Source organism: Pipistrellus kuhlii, unplaced genomic scaffold (genome assembly GCF_014108245.1).
Source record: "Pipistrellus kuhlii isolate mPipKuh1 unplaced genomic scaffold, mPipKuh1.p scaffold_m20_p_52, whole genome shotgun sequence".
In the NCBI taxonomy this organism is placed as follows: Eukaryota; Metazoa; Chordata; class Mammalia; order Chiroptera; family Vespertilionidae; genus Pipistrellus; species Pipistrellus kuhlii.
Genome location: NW_023425554.1, coordinates 1,461,009 through 1,479,479, shown reverse-complemented (window position 1 = coordinate 1,479,479; position 18,471 = coordinate 1,461,009). Strand labels below are relative to the sequence as shown.

General features: G+C 58.0%; 1 protein-coding gene across 1 annotated transcript; it reads right to left on the bottom strand.

Annotated features, from left to right (window-relative positions):
- Positions 1 to 14,365: 14,365 nt before the first annotated feature.
- KLF2 (Kruppel like factor 2) lies at positions 14,366 to 16,902 on the bottom strand. Its single transcript, XM_036416003.2, has 3 exons — positions 16,724 to 16,902; positions 15,624 to 16,452; positions 14,366 to 15,020 (listed from the first exon to the last, which is right to left on the bottom strand). The coding sequence occupies exons 1-3, from the start codon at positions 16,796 to 16,798 to the stop codon at positions 14,845 to 14,847; spliced, it is 1,080 nt and encodes a 359-aa protein (XP_036271896.1). The 5' UTR covers positions 16,799 to 16,902; the 3' UTR covers positions 14,366 to 14,844.
- Positions 16,903 to 18,471: the final 1,569 nt, after the last annotated feature.

Below are 18,471 nucleotides of genomic sequence, written 5' to 3'. Positions count from 1 at the left end.
CCGGCTCTCGTTCTGATGTTGCCGCTCTCGCTCCACCAATCCCTTCCTCCCGTTCTCCCTCTGGCAGAGGGGCCTTAGAACAATTTGGTCGCGACGTCATGCTACCCATCCGTGTCCAAGTATGTGCTGCTAAGAAACGTGGCACCTTCCCCCATAACCACCGTGCCGCGATCACACCTAACAAAACGAAAAGTAACACCCACTTCTGCCATCACATCTCCAGATGAGCGGCAACTTCTGATTTTGTGACATCGCTGACTGACTGCCCTAATGGCGGGAAGCCTTTGTCCCCTTAGTGGGTGACATCCCCCAGCTCCCACCTGTGGCCGCTGGTGCCCACCCCCGCCGGGTCCAGCGATCCAGCGCCAGCTGCAGTTGGACCAGAACCCAAGCTCTGGTCTTAACATCATTTTGGAAAAAAAGAATGACTGGTGATCTGCCACTTGCTCCAAGGAAACGAAATCACAGCTTCAAAGTCCATTTCATAGAAAAGTACACTCCAGTCCTGGAACAGTTGTGGAAAGCTATTTTTAAAACAGGAAGCGTCTGAGAAACAAAGAACCTGCCTCTTGAAATAATGGAGTAAATATTTCTGTTCCCTTATCAGATCTGGTTCCTTTGAAACACGCTCTTTTTTTTCTCTTCCCAAAATTTTCCCCAGTCCACTGCGTTACGAGGCGCTGTACAAATTGTATCATGAGCTGTTGTTGGAAAAATATAAAGGGAAATGGAAATGTGATCCTTATCAGAAGCCTATTCCAGAGAAATTACGTGATGTGGGCTGGCATGGCGCAAGCTGTGTTTATGTTTAGTGGGTCTTTAAATATCTCTTTGATTTGCGTTCTGGTGGCCGTGCTGTGCGTACACTCTGTGAGTCATGACCTTGGGCGCACAGCCTAAACCCTCAGGACCTCAGTTTACCATCTGGCCAAGCAGGTTGGACCTGACCTCATAATCTTTTAAGATTATGATTCAAGTTTCGAGAAAGGCACATAGTTTAGGATTTCAGGTATAAGCAGAAAATGGAATAGATGTCATCCGTGCTGGCCTCATCCTTATTTAACATATTTTGTCCACATATAAATACTATTATTTTAAAAGTGAATAAACAACACTGTTAAAATCATCAAACTTGCTGAGACTGGAACTTAAGTATTCCAACCGCTAAAAGGAAATGACAAATATGTAAGGTGATAGAGGTGCTAATTATCTCTGCAGTGGCAATCCTACACGCATACCGCATATAAATGTATCAAATTAACATGTACACCTCATACTTAAGCAATGTTATATGTCAAATTCATTTTGTTCAAACATTTTGTCCACTCTTGATAACCATTTGGTAGCTAAGGGAAAAATGTTAGTTTAAATAAATACATAATAAATAGGGTAAGATAACAAAGAATATATCACTAATAAATAAAATATGTCACTGGTATGTAAATTATATCAATATGGAAAAAATATATAAATATAATCTGTATTTATATTACTTGAAAAATTTTTACATTATAAGTAACATTCGTTGAATAAATGAACAAATCTGCAGCTTTCCAATGGTTTCCCCACACTAACCTTCAGCTAACGTCAGTGTTCCCTCTGAGGACCAGAGCAGATAGACTTTGGAGATAATGGTCTGCAATGAATGTTGTTTCTTTGTATTAAAGAAAGACAAAGGCCAGAGTTTCCACTCCAAGAGCCAAAGAAAAAAAAAAAAAAAAAAGACCCAACACAAGATGTAGCCACTGTTGAACCATAAACACACTTTGTAGAGGAAGTGGGGTCTTGGTTCTAAGAGAACAATGTGGTAGACCAGAACTCTGATTCCTCTGGTTCTAGATCCTGGGATAAGGGACTGAGGGCTTTCCTCTCCTGCGGGCGGGTGGGCGAGCAGAGAGGGCACAGTTATGGAGAGGCTCTGGGGGTGCTGGAAAGGGCAGGGCGCTGGAGCCACACAGACAGATGGGGGTGTAAGCCGGCTCCCCTCTTGATAGCGGTGACTTCGGGAGTCCTTCTTCCTCATCTGTAAAGCGGAGGTGATGACGTCCATCTCTCGGGGCTGCTGTGCGGATCACAGCGGAGTTCCCAGCGTATGCTAAACATTTAAGTCAGGTCCTGAGACCCGTAGTAGTTTCAGTAAAATCACTAATGGTGGTTTACAATGACACAGCATAAAATTTTACCATCTGAATCATTTTCAGCGTACAGTTCAGTTGTGTCAAGAATATTCATGTTGTTGTGCAATCGCTCTCTAGAATTCGTCTTGCAAAACCGAAACTCTGTACCCAGCACCGCCCGTTTCCCCCTCCTCCAGCCAGCAGCAGTGGTTTTTGTTATTACTGACTCAGGTGGTTATTATTAACACGATGCTGCTGTGATAGCGAGGCTCACAGATTCTGGTGCTCCTGCCCGGGAACCAGCGGAGAGGCGGGCGGCTCTGTCGATAGGAGATGAGTGACTGCATCACTCCTCCTCGTGGGAATCTCATTCTAAAGAAAGCGGGCGTCGGCTATGGGAGGCCACGCCCTGACACCCACTCCCTGTGCGATCGATCCTATGAAGGTCTGGGGAGGGAAGGGGGCGCCATGGACCAAGGCCGAGGTTGGGCACCATTAGGATAACAAGGCTCGTGTCCAAAAGCAGGACGTCACTTTTTACTCAGGGGTATTTGGTCAGGGGACGCCCCACGTGAAGGGGGCAGAGGCCAGGGCCCTCCTGTGGCTCTGCCGGATGGACTGTATCATGAGCTTGTCCCGGCCTCCAGGGCGGTTATTTTTAAGCCGACAGTGAGGCTTACTGGAAATGGCCTGGCGTTCATGCCTGGAAAGCGCCTGCATTGAAACTGGAGCAGCCGGAGTGTGAGCCACGGGATATGGTTCTCTCTTCAGGCCTTGACAGAGGCATTCCTGCAGAAGCGGTCTTTTCCAGCTAGGAGAAATTCCAGGGCCTCAGCCTCCGGAGCGCCTGCTGGCGAGGACATCTGTTTGAGGCCACAGAGTCGTCCTCCTTTCTCTTGTGTCATGGTCCTCTGACACTCATGGCATGCCCCAGCCAGCCGGTCACCGTCCCGTCTGCCCTCCCAGGGAAGGCCAACAGAGGGAGGGAGAAAATTCTCTCATGTTTCCATTTTCCAGTCCACTTTCTTGAGTTGTATGAGCTTCCCAGCTTCTCTCTCTCTCTCCTTCTCATTGACTGGGTCAAGGAAGATGGTTTAGTTGATGGGGGAGGTGACAGGATTTTCTTTCCTTCCTTCCTAGTTATTTATAAAATTGTGGTAAAACACACGTAAGAAAACTCGCCGCCATAACCATGTGTAAGTGCCCCGTGCAGTGGCATGAAGCACATTCACACCGGTGAGCGGCCACCACACCATCCACCTCCAGCACGCCTTCATCTTGCAAAGCTGAAGCTCTGTTCTCATTCAACACCAGCTCTTCACCCCCCTCCTCCCCAGCCCCTGGCCCCCACCATTCTCCTTTCTGTGCATCTTACTACCCTGGGGACCTCATGTAAGCGAAGTCACCTAATGTCCGTGGTGCCAGGCTTATTCCCCTTAGCACACTGTCCTCAAGGTTCATCCACATCACAGCATGTGCCAGAATGGTCCTCATTTTTAAGACCGAGTAACACCCCCTGTGTGTGTGTACGCACATTGTACACATTATAAACACATTGTGCACATGTACAGGCCATACTTTGCTATCCACGTCTCCTTGGATGAATTGTATTTCACAATCACATTCGCAAAAAGAACTTCATTAAAAAAGGTAAAGTTTTACAATTGAAGCTTCTACTTCTACTTCTACTTCTTTTTATTTTTTAACTTTTTAAAAATATATTTTATTGATTTTTTTACAGAGGGGAAAGGAGAGGGATAGAGAGTTAGAAATATCGATGAGAGAGAAACATCGATCAGCTGCCTCTTGCACACCCCTTACTGGGGATGTGCCCGCAACCAAGGTACATGCCCTTGACCGGAATCGAACCTGGGACCCTTCAGTCCACAAACCTGTCAGGGCCCCAGTTGCTTACTTTTAAAAACAATTCTGTTTTTTGAGGTGAAATTCACATAACATAAAGTGAACCATATAAAGTGTACAACCCTGTGGCATTTATGTTTACTATGTTGTGCAGCCATCACCTCTTTCTAGTTCCAGAACATTCCCATCACCCCGAAAGGAGACCCTGTCCCCATGAGCAGTCACCCCAACCCCATGGCAACCGCCGACCTGCCGTCTGTGTCTGTGGACGCGCTCATTCTGGGCTTTTCGTATACGTGGGACCATGTGGCCTTCTGCACCTCACTTCTTGCACTCAGCGTGATGTTTTCAGGTTCATCCACATTGTAGTCGGTGCTTCAGTCCTCTCTGTGGCTGAGTAATATTCCTCGGTATGGAGGGACCACATCCTGTTTGCTTACTCAATCTTTAAAAAAAATTATTTTATTGATTTCTTAGAGAGGAAGGAAGAGGGATAGATGAGAGAGAAACATCGACTAGCTGCCTCCTGCACACACACACACACACACCCCACTGGGGATGTGCCCGCAACCAATGTACATGCCCTTGACCGGAATCGGACCTGGGACCTTGAGTTTGCAGGCCGGTGCTCTATCTACTGAGCCAAACCGGTCAGGGCATGTTTATTCTGTCTTTGATGGACACTTGGGTTCCCTCTATATTTGACTTATAAATAGTGCAACACACATTCAAACCGTTTCTGAACCAAACAACACAGCAACAATTAAGCAATTATGAAAATTTTTTTCTGTAGGCCAGTGGTCGGCAAACTCATTAGCCAACAGAGCAAAATACCAACAGTACAATGATTGCCATTTATTTTGAGAGCCAACTTGTTTAAACTTAAACTTCTTCTAACACCGCTTCTTCCAAATAGACTTGCCCAGGCCGCGGTATTTTGTGGAAGAGCCACACTGAAGGGGCCAAAGAGCCACATGTGGCTCGCGAGCCGCAGTTTGCCGACCACTGGTGTAGACAAAACCCTTTCAAGGCACCTTTCGCCGAAAAAGACACCGGAGAGAGATGCCCATTTACACCTGAGAAGGTTCCAATACAAGGTGAGCCCTCCAGGGACACCCGCCCTGAGCAGCAGTGGTCCCCGCCCACAATGCCCCGCCCCGGGACCAGCAGGAGTAAGTACGGTAGAACGTGTGCGTTTCCTCTTTGGAGTCCCACCGGCTCTCTCATCACCGCCCCCATGCATTCACTGCACACCTACTGTGTGCCAGGCACAGTGCAGGCCTGTCCATCAGACGGTGCCCCGCTGAGACAGCTGCTAACGACCCCTTTAGCAGAGGTGGAAATGGGGCGGAGACCCCAGGAGCTCAGCTCAGACTGTGAGGGCCCCCAGACCCTGCCTGTCGCCAGCCAGGACTGCTCCACTGTCTCCGAGGGCCCAGACCCTGGCTATCGCCAGGGGGCCCAGGTCCCGCCGGCCAGGCAGAGTTGGCGCTCCTCCAGCAAGCCCCACAGAAGCCGGCAGAGGCTGGTGGGAACCGACCGTGTTCAATGAAACAACCACCTACTTCTGAGATGAGAAACCCTTCCTTCGACACACTTTCCTGTGACTCAAAACAAACAGATGAGCCCCCACGAGCTGGCCCAAGTCACCCGGGCACGTTAGGAAATGAGACATCAGGATGTGTTTGAGGTTTGGGGTTCAACGGAAACGCCGCCGGGAATGCGGAGAATTCCGTTTGGGGAGCCGGGATGGGAGCCCCCGGCCGGCTCTGGAGCCGGCGGAGGGCTGGGCCCGGCTGGATTCCCGACTCCCGAGTCCCCTCCTCGCTCTGGAGCATCACAGAACCCCAAGGTCACAGAGAAGGGGTTTGGCCCAGACGTGTGTGTCTTTTCATCTTGGGACAGTCCCTAGAAGGCCAACTTGGGGTCAAGGTTGAAATCAGGGGTGACGGAGGTGGAGGGCGGTCAGGACCTGCCTGGGAAGGCGGGACGGCAGCTCTAGAACAGGGCCTGCTGGTGCAGAACTGCTTCCTGAGCGACGGTGACGAGGTGGAGCCGAGTGTCTCCGAGGGCGGCCGCAGACGGAGGGGCCAGCACCCCGGGGTCACGGCCCACAGGCCAGCTTTCGGGTCCTGCTCGAGGCCCCCCAGACGGGACTCCACTTCCACAGGAGGACAGAGGGAGGAGACAGCAGGGGCTGAGCACCCGCAGCGGGGGAGCGTTACTCTCTGCTTCACTTTTCTTCCTTTAAAAATTTTTTTTATTTATTTCAGAGAGGAAGGGAGGGGAGAGAGAGAGAATCATCAATGATGAGAAAGATTCACTGATTGGCTGCCTCCCGCACGCCCCCTCCTGGGGATCAAGCCCTCACCCCGGCCACGTGCCCTTGACCAGAATCAAACCCGGGACCCTTCAGACCGCATGCCGAGGCTGTATCCACGGAGCCAAACCAGCTAGGGCCGGTTTTCTTTTGCTTTTAATTGAGGCAACATTGGTTTATAACATTATGTAAGTTTCAGGTGTACAACAGTATAATTCGATGTCTGAGTACACTATAGCTTACTCACCCTATCAGTCTAGTTTTCAATCATCACCATATATTTGACGCCCTTTACCCATGTCACCCTACCCCCCTGCCACCCTACCCCCCTGCCCCCACCCCCCATCGGTAATCACCCATTTGTTGTCACAGCTGTGAGTTTGGTTTGTTTTGTTTGTTTTCTATAATATTCCACATGTTTAAATGAAATCATGTGATTTTTTTGTCCCATTCCTTCTGACTTATTTGGCTTAGCATAATACCCTTTAGGTCAGTGGTCGGCAAACTGAGGCTCTCGAGCCACCTGCGGCTCTTTGGCCTCTTGAGGGTGTCTCTTCCACAAAACAGCAGGTGTGGGCGCACACGCACAGTGCGACTGCAACTCCGGCCCACGCGCAGGAGTCGGTTGTCGGCCTGGGCTTGAGTCGGTTTTGAAGAAGTGGTTCTAACGCCGAGCCACAGTCAAGGGGCCAAAGAGCCGCGTGTGGCTCGAGAGCCACGGTTTGCTGACCACTGCTCTGGGTCCATCCATGTGGTTGCACATGGCAAGGTTCCATCTTTTTTTTTGTGTGTGTGGTGGAGTAATATTTCACTGAAGAGATGTTCACCCCCCCCTAATTATGATGGCAATGCAAACCAAAACCACAAGGGATTATCACCACACGCCTGTCAGAAGGGCTGTTCGAGGAAAGACAAGGGATGCAGGTTAGCGAGGGTGTGGAGAAGAGGGAGCCCTCCACCCGCCACGTTCCTCTCTGCTTTGGATTTCTGATCCCGTTCCGTGCCGTCGGGGGGACATGCTTTGCATGATCCTGATCCTTCGCGGTTGATGGAGGTGGTTCTGAGGCCCGGCCTGGGGTATGTTCCCCTTGAGAAGAATGTGTCTGCTGCTGTCTGAGGCCAGTCACGTCTAGTTGGTTTATAGGTTCCCCGTAGTAAAGCAAGAGAGTGGGGCAGGAGGGGAGCGTGGAGAAAGGCTTATCCAAGGAATATTCTGTTCCCCTTGTTCTCGGTTAACACGGAGTCGCGTCCTGACAAGCCGTGTGTCCCTGGCAGGAGCCCGGCTGACGTGCCCAGGTCCCGGGTGGTCCCTCTTGAGGCTCCGGAGGCTGAGGGAGCTGGAGGCGGGGCAGCCCGTGCCCCTGAGCGGCCTCTGGAGTGGGTGCGAGGACCCAGAATCCTGAGCCTCGGCCCGGCTCAGGCCCTGCCAGGTGGAGGGTCTCGGGGCCCGGTGTCAGGCATCTGTGCCCCCCCCTGGGGGGGCTGTGCTGGGTGTCTGGGCCTGGAGGGCAGGGTGCTCACTGCACACGAGCACCCTGCAGGCTGAGCAGGCGGCTGGGTGTGCCCGGTGTGAGCAGCACCTCGACCGCAGGCCCGTCCGGCTCCGGTGCTGCTCTGCCCCCCTGCACAGCTCCGGCGGCTGCGAAACCGGGTTTCCGGGCGGCGCTCCCCTCCCCGCTCCGCGCTGCCCCATTTCACGGGGGAGGAGACGGAGGCCCAGGGCCTGGCCGGCCGGGGCTGACCCGCAGGGAGCGGGTAGAGAGAACACACCGGGGCCATCGTACAGGGAAATACTCCCCGGGGAGGGCGAAACGGGGGAGACGGGGGGACAGGGTGCTCACGGAAACCGGCCGGCACCACAGGACCAGCGCCGGGCGGTCCACGGGCGTGAGGCCGCCGGAGGAGTCAGGTCACAGAGACAGGAAGTGGATGGCGGGCGCCAGGGGCTGGGGAGTTAGTGCTTCGTGGGGACAGAGGTTCCGTTCCGTAAGATGGAGGTGGTGGCTGCTCAGCGATGTGGCTGCACTAACACCGCCGCCCTGGGCACGTGGCAGTGGTTGACACGGTCAAGTTCATGTTACTCGACAACAATAGATAAAGAAAGCGCACGCCGGGCGGAGAGGATGAGAGCAGGTGCCGGGAGCTGGAGGCTGTGGGCCGTGCCCAGGCTGGAGCAGGCCAGAGGGGCCTTGAGAGCGTCCCCCTCCCTCTGCCTCCCTCCCGAATGGTGGGAGCCTGGGCTCCAGGCCCACCGCGAAGGGAGAGCCCCCCTCCGGGGCGGGAGTCCCAGCACCAGAGTTTGGCCCCGGGAAGCACGCTGAGGCCTCAGTTTCTCCCTCCGCGCCCGAGAGGCCTTTCCAGGACCTGGCTGCAGAGGGAACCGTGCCGCAGGCGCAGAGCAGGAGGCAGAGGTGCCGGGAACCGAGGCTCCGGGGCCGGCGTCCTGCACCCCCCGCCTGGCAAGGGCCACGGGATCCGGCCCTCTGGCCCACAGCCTCCTGTTCTCGCCTGGGGACCTGGTTCCCGGCTTCGAGGCTGCACAGGTGTCCCCAGCACAGCCCGGACTGGCTGCCACCGCGGCTGCGGGAGGAATGCAGGGAACCACATTCCAGGCCCAGGGAACAGCACGTGGGGCGGCCCTGAGGCGGGGCCGAGGAGAGCCTGTTTGGCGGGCAGCGCGGAGACCAGTGCGGCTGAGTGAGGACGGAAGCTCTTCAGTGAAGTCTTTAGATTTGTTCTGGAGTGATGGGGCCGTTAGGTTTGTTCTGGAGGGATGGGGCCGTTAGATTTGTTCTGGAGGGATGGGGCCGTTAGGTTTATTCTGATTTTATTGGGGAGGCACATTGCCCCCAATGTGGGGCCCTCGAAGAGGAGCCATCGGGCCCCATGCCCTTGTTGTCAGATGGGGAAACTGAGTCCTGGAGAGACCCAGTGACCGTCATTGCCGAGGTACCTCAGTGGGAAAAACTTTCATTTCAGGCAGATCCAGGCTCAAAGCTCAGCTCCATCCATGGACGGTTCCCTTGCCCCCCGCCCCCACCAGCCCCCCCTTCCCACCCGAACATGCAGCACAGGCATGCGGCATCTCCTCAGTCCAGAGTCAGACTCACAGAAACCACATCCCCTGCCTTTTACCAAAAAAATGTGGTAAGATATATACATCCACAAAATTCACCGTTTTCACGTATTCCATGTTCCAGTGTTTTCTTAAGCACTCAATTCGGTTCTGTTAACCTCGTTCATGTGATGCAACCATCCCCTCCATCGATGTCTGGATCGGTTTCATTCCCTCCGACAGAAACCCTGTCTTCCTTGAACTCTCCCTGCCCCGCTCCCCCGCCCAGGGCCTCACGCCCGCCTTCCTACGCTCTGCTCTGCGGACGCACCTGCCGCTCTGGCCCCTGTGCCCTGCGTCTCGCCCTCAGCGCCCTGTCTTCAGGTTCAGCCGCACTGTGAACTGAGCAGGGGAGGAAGAGTGTGTTTATCTGTCCCTCTGTTGACGGGCCTTTGGGTGGTTGCCACCTTTCGGCCGCTGTGAACACGATGTACAAGCTTCCGTGTGAGTCCCTGTGTCCGTGCTTTGAGGTCTCTGCCAGAGAGGGGCTGCCCGGGTCACGTGGGAACTCTCTGCTCAGCTTTTTGGGCAGCTGCCACCCAGGCCTCCCTCTGCTCCTGACGACAGCCAGGCTGGGCTCCCCAGGCACCTGGGTTCCCGGCCCCTGTTCTTTCCTGCCGGCACTTCATTGGAAAAGGAGCTTCTAGGCTGTGCAGGTGGAGGAGGCCTCCAGGGAACGCCCCGGCTTCCAGGAACCGGTGCGTGGAGGGAAACGGCCGGCTTGGTTTGGTTCAGCCCACAGATGTTTCCAGGCTCCGGCAGGAGCACTGACTTCTGGGCTGGGCTGGGCTGGCCTGGGTTCGAGCCCTGCTCCGCCACCTGTACCAGCACTGGGCCCCTGGCAGCCTTCCCTCTCTGAGACCCCTTGCTGCCACTGGACCATGAAAAGGGGAGGCTATTGGGAGGGCCTCAGCTTGTGGGGAGGGTGGAAAGCGGGAATCTGGGGGAAGTGCCTCGATGACAGCACCTGCTCCCCCTGAGCTCAGCTCAGAGTAGCCCCAGATCGGTCACTCGGCAAACGCTGTCAACTGGCTCTGGGGATGGGCTTTCTCTCTCCCTCCTGCTTCCCCAGGACTGCACTGGGGCAGGGGCATCGAGATCATGAATGAATGGGAAGAAGGGAGAGAGGCAGGAGGGAGAGAGAAAGAGAGAGAGAGAGAGAGAGAGAGAGAGTCAGACAGAGAGAGAGAGAGCGCAAGTGCAGGGGAAGAGGGGGAGACAGTGAGATGGAAGGGGAAAGAAGGAGAGATTGAGAAATGAAAAAGTGAGAAAAGGAGAGAGGTAGATTGAACGATTATTTGTTTATCTATCATCTATCTATCTATCTATCTATCTATCATCTATTATCTTTCTACCATCTAGACAAAGAGACAGAGACAAAGACATAGACACAGACGTGGGGGGCAGGGAGACTTAAAAATGCAAGCACACTGACCCCCTCAGGGGAGACCCACGGTGCCGGCCACACCCCAGTGCCAGGCGCTGGTCCCCGTTCTGTCGTTGCTTCCTGGCTTGCAGCATCCTCACCTCAGACGAGGACACAGGCCCACACAGCAGGCCGGGGGCTCCCATGGGAGGGTGGTTTGCCCACACCCTGGTCACCACTGCTGGCGACTCCCTCCCCACCCTCTCCGGGTCCATGGGTGATGCCTGGAGACATTCTGGTCTGGGGGAGTGGGAGGGGGAGGGGGAGCTACTGGCATCTAGTGGGCCAAGACCGGAAATGCACGGATAGCCTCACCCAGAGCATGCCCAGCCCCGGGTGTTACTTGTTTGGAAAGACTCCGGTCTGGGTCCCCAGAATACATCCCTGATGGGTGTGATGGTCTGACCAGGGTGATTCCCCAGCGTCTGAGTCACCGCCTCTCTCCCTTTCACTCGGGGTGTATTGGCACGTGTGCGGCCTCCGGGCCTCCGGAGGGGGGTGTGGGGGGGCAGAGAGTTCCAGGTGCCCACAGAGCCCGAGCCCAGTGGCGATCCATCTGGGGGGGGGGGTGATTCTGCCTCTGGGGGGCACTTGGCCATCTCTGGAGACATTTTTGGTCGTCACGGCTTGGGAGATGGGTGCTGCTGGCATCGAGGGGGTGGGGGCCGAGGGTGCTGCTCAGCATCCTGCAGTGTGGAGGCCGCCCCCCCCCCCCACTCCGTGTGGGTCCCGGCCGACGGAGGGAGCTGCCTGGTGCTGCCGCCTCCGCTGCCTTCAGCCTCCCCGGGTGCTGGCGGGCCGAGGTGCTAACTCAGCCCCTCGGACGGGGTGGGTGGGGTGCTGAGTCAGGTGTGTGCTGGGCTCCTCTCACCCCAACAGCTCCCCTCCCCCACTCCCCAACCCCCCCCCCCCCCCCCCCGACCTGCAGGTGCCGGGCTCCCTGACACACAGGAAACTTCAGCAGAAAAGCAGCTCCTGTGTCCCACCCCCATCTCTGGAGTCACACGCGTGAGGTCATTTTGGCGTTGCCCAAAGCTCCCCTGCAGCCCCCACCTCCAAAAAAATCCCTTCACCCCTTTCACCCCCCAACCCCAGGACCGTCTGAAACACGGCCGAGTGTAAATGTAGGCTCAGCGCTTGTTTGTACAAGGCATTCCTGGCACACCCGAATGGAACATTATGCAGCTGTCAAAAAGGATAATAAAAACAGGCCATGGCGGGGGGGCGGGGGGGGGGGACATGGAAAAGTTGTCATAACTTCATCCTCACAGCGGTGTGAGAGCCACTCCGCCCCCGGCCGCAGCCCTCCTGCCAACACAACGGTGCCTGGACCGGGGCAGCAAGCGGGGCACGCATGCTTTCTTCTTTGACAGCTAACGCTTTTGCAAATGGACTCCAGGGCTTGGCTCACGGGAAGGCAACGCTCTCAGGTCCCATGTCTTCTCCAGAGCCCGGAGCCGGGGCCCAGCGGGAGGCGTCAGCGCTGCTCCCAGCTGCACAGCCACGGAAGCCTGCTCCCGGGACGGGGCCGCCTCCGTGCTCACGAGAGCAACGAGCGTGCTGATCTTTTAGGAACCAGAGCAGATTTCTCAACCCTGGCCCTGTTGACACCGGGGACTGATCATGCTCTGTGGCGGGGACTTCCTGTGCCTTCCAGAACGTGGTTTGCAGGATTCCTGGCCCTCGCCCGCGGGTGCCAGCAGCACCCCCCGTTGTGACAACCGAACCCCTCTCCTGCTGGGGGCTCCTGGTGGAGACGCGCCATCCGGAGGCCACGAGAGGGGCGGGGACGCTTGGTTTTGAAAAGGGGAGACGTGAGGAGCGCGGCCTCTCTATCTCTCCTCCATCGCCAGCAGCTGGCCCTGTGTCTTGCTGACGGGACAGCTGAGCTGGGGGATGGCACTTTCTACTCTGTCAGATGGATGGAGGCGCTCAGGAGGCAGAAACTCACAACTTCAGTCCGAGACAACTGGCCTCTCACTGCACTGAGAAGCCTGGGGAAGTGGGGAGGGGGTGCGAGAACGGAGGGGGCATAGCACCTGGGAGCAGTTTCAAGTAAGCAGAAAAGGAGCTTTCCTCGTAATTCTGAGCTCAACGAGCAGAAACGATGGACATGTCCTTGTCTCTCTTCTGCCCCAGTGCCCCGGAGACCGTCTGAGCCAGGAGGGGCATTTGTACACTGTCCTGCTCTGGGGCGGTTTTTGCAAAAGCCGCAGAGAAAGAGGGTACAAGCAGAGTGCACGGGCACACACACACACACACACACACACACACACACACACATACACGCCCCGGTGGAAGTGGGGCCAGGCTATCTACTCGAGGAGGATGAATCAGATTGTCAGCTCCCATTTCTGCTTTTTTGGATTACCAAACGCTCTCAGCTGTTTCCAGGGCTGCCCTGGGGGGTTGCGGGGAGGAAGGCTGGAGGGAGGGAGGGAGGAAATCCCAGCCTCTGTCGCAATGGGGCGAGAGTGTTTTAAAACACTCGATACTTATGAGCTATTTTCACTTTCTGGAAAACACTTGTGCAATTGTTGGTGGCCATGGTTACCCACCCAGGGCCCCGAGAGGGGGAAGAGGAGGGGTGGCGAGGCAATCTGCCAGGGAGGGCACCTCCTCGCGCCCCTGGGACTTGCAGAGCACAAGGCAGGGGTCACCCTTGCTTGCAGGGTGGGTTCCTGGAGTGGCCAGCTCCATCCACTAAGGCTCTGATGTGACTCCACCACACAGGGCGTCTGGGCAGGGGCGGGGGCTCATGTCCCTCCTATGCCAGCAGCAGGTGGTTTTCTTCAGAACCCCGCCCCGTCCTCTCTAGTGGGGTTTGAGGACCCTGGGAAGCAGCCAGGTCAGGCTGGCCCCTGAAGGCCACCACTCCGCCGCTTCCTCTCTGGGCCTCAGTTTCCCCGTCTGGAGAAGGGGCACCCACCTCGCTTGGCCTTTTCCCTTTTAAGATGGGATCTCATTCCTGTAAAAAGAAATCCTGCTTAAAGGAAAGACTAGTAAAAGGCAAAGCATGTCAGAAACTTAAAACAAAACAAAACAAAACAAAAACACAAAAAAACACCCCTCCCCAAAAAGTCTGCACACTCCAGTTTGGCTCAAACCTCAAAAGCTTCAGAATTAGCTGAGGCTTTTTCAGCCCAGAGGAGGCCACGTCAGTGGGACCAGCACTTTCCCCAGCTCTGGGGGGAAAGGAGGCAATTTATGGCTCAGGGAACAACCTTAAAATAGCTCTTCCCCGGCCCTAAAGTGCAGTGTTTAAATTTATAGAAAAACCCACAGGTTTCTGGCAGCTGGGCGCTGCAGCTGGCAAGCCGAGCGCTGGCCGGGGCAGGACCCACTTTCTCTCCCCACCCTGCGCCAGGCCGGGCCGCCCTCCCTCCATCAAAGCTGCCTGAGTCCCTCACCCTTCCTTCCCCCAGTGCCCGAGCCCCCCGCTTCCAAGCAGCCAAGCACTGTGATTTTTTTTAAAAAGATGCAAAACTTTTTTTTTTTTAATTAAAAAAACAACACAGCAAAGGTCTTATAAAAAATGAACCAGGCAGCCAATGGCCGCCTGTCTCCTTATTTACAATAATAATACAATATCTGTCACAGTCCCTATGTACAATATTATATATATATATATAAAAAGTTGCAGACAGTACACGTTAAGGCTGTATTTCTTCACGAGGCATCAAGCCTCGATCCTCTAGTGTAGACCCGGCGGGGGCGGAGACCACGCTTCATTATTGCACCATTTTGAAAACAGAACTCGTCAAGGAAGGGGTCGAGGTCTCCTCCCACCGGGGCCTCCAGTCTCTGATGGGGGGCCAGGGCGGCAGCATCGTCCTCATCCATCCGGGGAGTCTCCTCGGCGGCGGCCACGCTGCGCCCTGTCCAGTCCTTAAGGCCCAATAAATACCAAGTCACAGTGTGCGAGGGGGGCCGCGTCCGACCGTCTGTCCGTCCGGCGCGTGGGACCCGCCACGGCCGGCGCTGCGGGCGGGCGGGGCGCGGGCTACAGGTGCCGCTTCATGTGCAGCGCCAGGTGGTCGGAGCGCGAGAAGGCGCGGTCGCACAGGTGGCACTGGAACGGCCGGTGGCCCGTGTGCTTGCGGTAGTGGCGCGTGAGCTCGTCCGAGCGCGCGAACTTCCAGCCGCAGCCGTCCCAGTTGCAGTGGTAGGGCTTCTCGCCTGCGGGGGGGGGGGGGGGGGAGAGCGGGCCTCAGTTTCCCTCCCAGTGGCCTCGGTGCGCAAAGACACTCGCCCTGGAGAGCGGCTACTTAGGAGCTCGCAACTGACGACTCCAAAGCAACTTCCTGAGCCGATCCCCCTCCCCAAATTTTGCAACGTTAAGGCCCCTAGGCGCTTGTTTTCCCACTCCTGCTTCTCGTCCCCAGAGGGGTCTGATTTATGGCTCCTGATCCTCGTCCCCAGAGGGTCCGATGCGCACACAGTCCACTCCCTGGGTTTGGAGCCATGCCCCCCGAGGTGCCCTCTCCCCGTCATTCCGAGACTGCCTCCCCAGGGTTCCTAAGTGCGCACCAGAGCCCCAAGCCCTGAGCCGCCCTGCCTGGAGGATCATCGGCGTGCGCCCCCTCCCCACTTCCCCAATACGGTCAGAGCTCCCAGAAGGTTATCCAAACACCTCCCCGCCCCAGCCTTCCGCGCCACGCCCCCAGGGAGCCCTAAGCGTGCGCGCCTCCTCCTCCTCCGGGGTCCCCGGGACCTCGCCGCTGCCCTGGAGGGTCTGATGGCGCCCCTGCCCCCCGCCCCCCGCCCCTTCCTCCCTCTCACCTGTGTGCGTGCGCAGGTGCGCCTTGAGGTGCGAGCTCTTGGTGTAGGTCTTGCCGCAGCCGGCGTAGCTGCAGGTGTGCGTGGCGGTGCGCTTGCGGGGCCAGGACCGGCGGCCGCGCTTGGGCTTGGCCTCCAGCAGCTCCAGCGGCGACGCGGGCGGCGTGAGCAGACCCCGGGCGGCGGGCGGCGCCAGACCCAGAGCCGCTGCGGCGGCGGCCGGGTCGTCGAAGAGCCCGAAGGCGGCGGGCGCGGGCGGCGGCGCGTAGTGCAGGCCGGGCGCGGGGCCGCCGAAGCCGGGGCCGCCGAAGGGCGGCGGCGGGAAGGGGCCGCGCGGGCCGGGCGCGGGCAGGCGCGCGGGGCCGTCGGGGCTGAGCGGCGGCGTGTCTGGCGGCGGCGGGCGGCCCCCGGGGCCTCGCATGCAGGCGGCGGCCGCGGGGCCCGGGCCGCCCTCGCGCTTCAGGCCGCGCAGCCCGCGGGCCAGGCCGGGCGCGCAGCCGTAGCCGCCGCCGCCGTCCGCCTCGGGGGGCTCGGCCTTCACCAGGCGGCCGGGCGGCGCCAGCAGGAAGCGGCCGTGCAGCGCGGGCCCCGGCGGCGGCACGTCCAGCTCCGGCGGGGGCAGCAGCTCGGACACTAGGCTGCCCGCGGGGGCCCCGTAGGGCGGCGGCGCGCCGGGCTCGGGGTAGTAGAACGCGGGCGGCGGGGGCGGCGGCGGCGGCTCCGGGGCCGCCTCGGCGCCCAGGCCGTCCAGCCCCATGGACAGGATGAAGTCCAGGACGCTGTTGAGGTCGTCGTCGGTGCCGCCCGCCTCGGGCTCTGCGCGCGGCCAGCGCTGCGGGGGACAGGGCGGTGGAGGGCGGGGTTAGCGATCGGCGGGTCGGGGGACCACCGCCCGCCGCCTGCTTTCGTGCTAGCGCAACGAGCCTGCAGCCCCCGCCGCCTGCTTTCGTGCTAACGCCCTGAGCCTGCAGCCCCCGCCGCCTGCGGTCCACTCCCCTGAGCTCGCCCTAGGTGCCGCCTAACTCCGCCGCCCTAAGTCCACCTTCCCCGCCGCCTGCGTTCTCCTTCCCCGCAGCCCGCTCCGCTCCCCCCGCCGCCCTCACCTCCTGCAGGCCGCGCTCGCGGCACGGGCTGGCGAACGTGGAGAAGGACGGCAGGATGGGCTCGCTCAGCGCCATGGCCGGGACCGGGCGGACGCGCCTTCGGACACGGGCAGGCGGCGGGCGGGCGGGGCGCGGGCGGGCGGGGAGGCTCTGCGGCCGCGGGCGGGCCCGGCCCGGCCTTATAGCCGCGGCGCGCGCGGGGGCCGGGCCTCGGCGGCGGCGGCGGAAGCGCGTCGCGGATGGGGACGAGCCCCGCGCGCGGCCTAAATTTAGCCGCGGTATATAAGCCCGGGGCGGCGCGGCCCGGCCACGGCCCGGGCCCTGCGCCCCGGCCCGGCCCCCGCGCGCGGCCGCCGCGCCCCCGCCGCCTGCGCCCGCCCCGCGCGTCTCCCGGGCGACGGCGTCAACACGCGCCGCACAACAGCCCGGGATCCCCGGGGCGCCCCGCGGGCTCCCGCCTGCGCGCCGCGGGGAGGACCTGGAGCGGGGGTGGCATCCGGGGACCCGGGACTCCGGCTGGGCCCCGGGGCCTCCTGGGATGCCCGATGGATGGGGTGAATGGGTCCCCACATCCTCAGAGAGGTCCCAGAACCCCTGGTGGGTGAACTTCTGCAGCCGCAGAAAGGTCTCCAGGAGCCTAGAGGGAGGAGGTGACCGGGTCCACACACACAGGGTGGAGTTTCCCAGACACCCTGATGGATGGATGGGGAGATTGGGGTTCCCAGGACTCATGGATGGAGAGACTCAACCCCCCTCATTTTCGGGGGGCCCACCTAGCTCGACCCACTGTTATGCTTGCTCATCACCCTCAAATACTCTTGCTCATCACCCTAAAAAACAAGAAATGTTCCATCTTTTAAATGTATTTTTATTGATTGATTGACTTCAGAGAGGAAGGGAGGAGAGATAGAAACATCAATGATGAGAGAGAATAATTGATCGGCTGCCTCCTACAATCCCCCCCCCCCCCCCACACACACACACTGGGAATTGAGCCCGCAACCCAGGCATGTACCCTGGCTGGAATCGAACCCGGGACCGATGCTCTATCCTCTGAGTCAAGCCGGCTAGGGAATCACAGGCCGATGCTCTATCCTCTGAGCCAAGCCGGCTAGGGCTTATAGATCCTCCCTTCCTCCAAATGATGGACAGAGAATGACGTGAACTCCACCTGCAGCCGGACATTCCTGAGCACCTAACAGGCACCTTACATGGACTGTACACTGAACCACCAATCAGCACCTGCCAAATACCCTTTAGGTGACCAGATCGTTCTGCTTTTGGCGGGACAGTCTCGATTTTCAACAATTTTTCCCGCGTCCCTTGGCGTTTAAAAAAAGTCCTGATTTTTTGAAAGATTGGAAAGATTCTTTCCAAAAATTGGGACTTTTTTTAAAAACACTGTGGGACGCGGGGGGGGGGGGATTGTTAAAAATCAGGACTGTCCCGCCAAAAGCGGGACGATCTGGTCACCTTACTAAGCCCCTGCCTTACATGAAACCACTGATCAGCGTGTGCTGAGTGCCCTAAGCCCGGTTCCCTCTCTTTCCTCCCCTCAAAAGGTGCCTGAACCCCGGCCCTCACTCTCTCTCCTCCTCTGGAAGCAGCCGGCACTGGTACTCTTCTCTCCAATAAATATGTGTCCTGGCATCCTGGTCTCCTGCCCCCTCTCTGTTTCATCTCCCAAGGGCGAAATGCTCCCTCTTGAAGACACTGTTCCTCAAGGAAGCCCTTCAGAGCAGTACTCC

Excerpts from the sequence above, each read along its gene's own strand:
- KLF2 (XM_036416003.2), bottom strand. The coding sequence starts at position 16,798 with ATGGCGCTGAGCGAGCCCATCCTGCCGTCCTTCTCCACGTTCGCCAGC. Across the intron at positions 16,453-16,723 it reads GCGAGCGCGGCCTGCAGGAG|CGCTGGCCGCGCGCAGAGCC; the intron begins GTGAGGGCGGCG and ends TGTCCCCCGCAG. Across the intron at positions 15,021-15,623 it reads GCACCTGCGCACGCACACAG|GCGAGAAGCCCTACCACTGC; the intron begins GTGAGAGGGAGG and ends CCCCCCCCGCAG.